Source organism: Endocarpon pusillum (genome assembly GCF_000464535.1).
Source record: "Endocarpon pusillum Z07020 unplaced genomic scaffold scaffold3709, whole genome shotgun sequence".
Classification (NCBI taxonomy): domain Eukaryota; kingdom Fungi; phylum Ascomycota; class Eurotiomycetes; order Verrucariales; family Verrucariaceae; genus Endocarpon; species Endocarpon pusillum.
This window is the reverse complement of record NW_006916353.1, coordinates 1-5,275: the sequence shown is the minus strand read 5'-3', so window position 1 is coordinate 5,275 and position 5,275 is coordinate 1. Positions and strand designations below refer to the sequence as shown.

General features: G+C 39.7%; 1 protein-coding gene across 1 annotated transcript; it reads left to right on the top strand.

Moving 5' to 3' along the window:
• Positions 1 to 3,617: 3,617 nt before the first annotated feature.
• On the top strand, positions 3,618 to 4,945 carry EPUS_09496 (uncharacterized protein; the record flags this gene model as incomplete). The annotated part of the gene is made up of 6 exons (XM_007804963.1): positions 3,618 to 3,761; positions 3,815 to 3,851; positions 3,905 to 3,996; positions 4,043 to 4,425; positions 4,476 to 4,558; positions 4,614 to 4,945. The coding sequence occupies 6 exons, from the start codon at positions 3,618 to 3,620 to the stop codon at positions 4,943 to 4,945; spliced, it is 1,071 nt and encodes a 356-aa protein (XP_007803154.1).
• Between the last annotated feature and the right edge of the window lie 330 nt (positions 4,946 to 5,275).

The window sequence follows — 5,275 nt, the reverse complement described above, 5'->3', positions numbered from 1 at the left end:
AGGCTATTTATATATATTAAGAAATATTAATTTGACACATTATAAACATATATAATGTCCCTCAAAGTACCCTTTATAATTGAATAAAGAGACGCACCCTAAAGGCTGAAAACTGTAACGCCTAACATAATTTAACCTTAACAGAAGAAGAAACGCTTATATAATATATCCTTAACCTGGATTCATAAGGATTCCCGCCCTAGATTAATCATGTACGAGATATGGCTGATCTTCTACGCAAGACGTGTTATGTAAAGCCTATTAGTAAGCAGTAGCTATACAACTTTATATAATGCTACCCTAAGCTGAAGACGCGTTTTTCGTATATGTACAACTTCTAGAGAGCTCTTTGTAAAGACCCTGATTAGATAAACGTATAGTTCTAGCTAATAATTAATATATATATAAGGGTATTATAAGCGAGAGGCAGAATGTTAGGCAAGGGACATTAGTAAAGCGAAAGTACAGTATATTAGTATCCATCTAGCGATATAAATAGGCTCACTATTAATCCACTAACAAGGGTGTATTAAGGATCAAGGAATAAGAGCACTATCCTCGAACGACTACGTAAGATAGTGCCTACAAGGAAGGCTGAATTGAATAAGTATCTCGCATTTAGAGTAAGAGGGCTTAACGTATAAAGAGAGCCCTTATTCATCTCATCCTTTGTGACCTCTTATTCAGAGGATATCTTCGAAATAACAAAAAGCAACATAGTATCTGCTAGTAATATAAACGCTTTTAAATTAAGTATACAAGGTAACTTACTATTATTTTAAGCCTCCTTTTAAGATAACTGTCTTAATTTTGACTACATAATAAGTCCTAGCTATTAAGTAGCTTCTTTTATACTTAGTTGCTTATTCAGAATATCTTTTATATCAAGGTAAAGGCTCTCAGAGTATTAATTTAAATAAGCGCCTAAATTCAGATATTTATAAGTATGAATTTACAGAAATTGTAACTCCTTAAGGCCCTAGTATTCGTTAAGATATTATATCTTATCTAGCCTTAGTTTTAAATATATCTCTGCATAAATAGCCTCTAAATCAAGCTAAGAATTACTCTTAACAAAGGCCTATAGTAATAACTTTATCTCCTTTCGAATCTTCTTTAAATAGCCTTTATTAGCAAGTTTCTTTATAACGTTTTGAATAGTATGCTAGTTACAAAATTAAAGAAACATATCTAAAAGAGAAATAGGTATAGAAGCTCTTAAGCCTGTAGCTAGGTTACTAATAATAACATGTAATACTAAGATAGAAGGGCAAAAAACGTGCTTTTTAAAGCTCTTAAAGATAAAATCAAAGGACAACTTTACTTCTAAATAAGCGAATAATAAAGAGCTTATAAATATTAAGTTATTATTTATAATATTAGTAGTAATAATAAGTATAAGATTAAGAGCATTTATTTAAAAAGTATTATTAATAAAGAGAGTAAAATCTATTATAAATTATTAAGTATATCAAATTTACTAAGAATAAGTAAATCAAATCTGTTATAACTGTCTACTAATAGTTATACTAGTTTCTAAATCAAATTCCTCCTTTATTTGATATTTAAAGATAAATTCTGCCTTCTTTAGAGTAATAATAAGCGCTATAAACTTGTTCTGTTTAACAGAAGTAATATAAGATCAAATATTATAGTAAGTATTATAATTAAGAGGAAATCTAATCTGTTTAAGCACTTAGAAAGTAACAGAATACAAGATATTAGCTATTTAAAGCGACTTACTTAATTCTAGTATAGACAAATACTTAGAAAGCGACTTAATATACTCTTTTTTGTATCTTAATAGATTAATTACTATTATATAAATATAAGTATTTTAATATAAATATTTAAAATAAAGCTAAATATACTAGAATCATGCTTGCTAACTTACTTATAAGAGAGACAAATATAATAAGGATAATTATAAGCGTTGATATTAGTAGCCTCCTGCTTTCGACGACTAGTAATTCTATCCTCCTTATCTCTCTCAACGTGCCTCTCAAGCTGACGATCATTACAAGTATTAACTCCATGATATATATAGCGAAATTCGAATCGCGGCCGCGCTGCCTTCACGCTACTACTCTTTTGGACGATGGCGAATCCCTGCGATAAGGCCCAGCCCTGTAAACGCTCTCGACAAACATCAGGGTTATCAAAGACCTCCCTAGGCGTTGGGGTCAATAAGAAGGAAGGAGGGAAGGACCGTACGCGCGCTTCGAGCTCTGCTTTGATATGCTCTGGGCAGTCAGGATGGGCGGTCCAAAGGGGGGTGGCCATAGCAACGACAACAGCAATACACAACATCAAGGATTTCTATCTCAATACCTGTTTAGGAAATGCAGCAAACTTGAATTATGAATGGCGGTAGATGAAATCTCTCTGGGAAAATCTAGGAACACTACATACAAATTACTACGGCGCAGTCATGCCAAGAACCCGCCAAGACTCAAACGCCGAATGGACCTTTGCCGAATGGACCTCTCTGAATAGACCTCCCCGAACGCATTCCGCACTACAAGGCTATGCACGAGGGCAAGCAGGATCAGCCAAAACGAGGCAAATAGGCCCAGATACTAGATATAACACCATAGAATATATCAAGAGTCCCAAATAGGCAATAGATCTTGTGGCAACCCTCTTTGTATTGCACTTTGAAAGATATTTCACATAGGGGGATTGAGTGATAAACTCCTCACCCAATTTTGGTGGGGCATATATTGCCAAGCCCCGAAACGCCGACTTGCCGAATCTGCAGAAATCGAATCTGGCTGTCGAATCTGGCTGCCCAGAGACAAGCCGAATTAGACTTATGATTATTAATCTGCTGTACAGAATACGTAGAGAAGCAAGTTGATTAATAGTTACAGGGGTAGAGAGCGTAGATCTATGTATAATTGGCTGTACTGTACAGCGAAATTAGATACGAAATTGTGTTAGAAATTGACCAATTAGAAGCAGTAGAAACGCAGGGATTACGCATATGAAACGCGGCCAATTGGCCCTCTTAGAAGGTCAACACTTTGTCTTCGACAATGCACTGTCACATGTCTTACATAGTAATTTGCATCCTCTGAAGCCATCCATACACATCACAGTTGAATAGTGCGTATGCGCAACGCGGCCGAAGAAGGAAGAGGACTCCGCGCGGAGAGCCTCGCAAGGCAGCGGCATTTCAAAAGCTCGCTTCGCCAGAAGGATGCACTGATAGGCTTTCAACTCGCATTGGCCCCCATGGCCGATCCTTCGATCCTTCGATCCTTTCTGAACCTCGTCGCCTGAGTTTCGGCCACCGTGCACTTGTCGTGTCATATTTCCCAACAGAATATACGCACGACAGACCACCAACCCCTGGTCAAGCATACCTCGGACTCGACATGGGCAGCGACTTTGTGCAACCCTATGTGATAAATCAACCTAACGACTGACACCATTCACACCGCTGACAAGAGGAAAGGTAGGTATAACGCATGAAATATATTTCAGACAAGTCATTGCGCTTCGCCCGGACATTGGCCCAGCCTGTCTAGAATTCCTCTGCCCTTCTCGCCATCGCCTTGTCCTACAGTCTTCTCGTAGTTAGAAATTTGTCTGCCCATGTCATACGAAACGTCATGGCGTGGAACGTCGCCAATTTCGTCACACTCGCGGTCTTATTCGCCTTCCTGTCAATTATTTCAATTGCTTTGAGATTTTGGTCTCGTAGAGTCAACAAAACCAAGCTCGGCATTGACGATGCGCTCATAATACCGGCAACGGTGAGACTCGCCAACAGGCCAAAGGTTTCTACCGTCAACTGACAATTTCCAAGCTATGCGTGGTAGGAATAGCAGTGACAATGATAGTTGGTGAGTTGTAGGACATTTTCTTGTAACGACAAGGCATGACTCCCTTCACCTAGGGACTGCGCTCGGAGAGATGGCACAACATCAAAAGCTCGAAATTGGACCAGGAGGGCCAATATACAATAATTCTCGTGCCACATACGAGAAAGTGGGAGCTCAAATCGATTCCAGAAAGCTCTTGCTGATGTTAATAGTGCAACTATGTTCTACAACTCCTATCATTGGCGTCGCTAGGCTGCAGCAAGACCTCAGTCTTATTCTTCTACCGGCGGATTTTCTCAATTCACAAGCGTTTCGAGCTTATAAACACAACCCTAATAGTGCTTATCATAGCCTGGGCGGTATCCTTTTTCTTCGCGACTGCATTCCAATGCAAAGACCCTGTGACCTTTTGGACGACATTTGAGTATCCAAGAGTAAATTGTGTTGACGCATATTCCTTCTATTACTCTGTATCGACCACCGGCTTCATTACTGACTTAATGATCTTATCGTCACCTATTCCGATCATTTGGCAGCTGCAGATGCCACTGAAGAACAAGCTAGCCGTGGCATGTATACTGTTACTTGGAGCAGTGTCAGCGCCCCACTTCAAAGCTCCATAAACATCGTCCTAACATCTGGCAGCGTATGTGGAGCTGGAATCGCTCGCTTCGTGACGTTTATTAATGTCGGTCGTGGCTTCATTGCCAATATACATGACGTTACTTGTACGAAGCTTCTTCCCCCTTAACTGCGCCACAAGCAATCTAACGACCAGCGTAGACTTCACCACACCTGTATTCGCGTGGACAATGATCGAGAGCTCTCTCGCCGTGGTCAGCGCCAACCTCCCTATTCTCCGCCCCCTCCTACAAAAGCAGACATACACCGATTCCTACCTCTGGTCGATGCTCCGCAGTACCCTGCCTTTGATGGCAGGCTACAACCAGCAAACGCCCAAGAGCGGCAGCAAAGCCTCACTGCCACGGAAGTTCCACCATGCGGGCAAGGACGGGTCGAGTGGATACCAGGTCTCCATGGACGGCGTGCAGATGGAACCAGTGCCGCCGCTAGATCACAATATCTATATGCAGCGCGAGTATGAGGTAGCTTAGGCGCTGTGTAAACAGTGACAACGAAAGGAGAAAGCTAGGCATCCAGCCACGCAGTAGGAAAAAAAAGGTGATGACATAAAAAATCCTCGCGTATTCAACGCTTATATTAACAACTATCTAGAGGTCATTAACATCTAAAATTGAGCTATTTTGACTGTATCAATGCTCTGTAAGCTGTTCGTCAGTATCTATAACATTCTTTAGGTACTAAGACATAGAAGCTACCTACTTATTAATAATTTTTGTAGCGATGTCTTTTAATCTTCTTAAATAAGCTTTCTTATTATAGAATAATCTTAACAAGAATAATAAAAGATAACTATTTTAAAA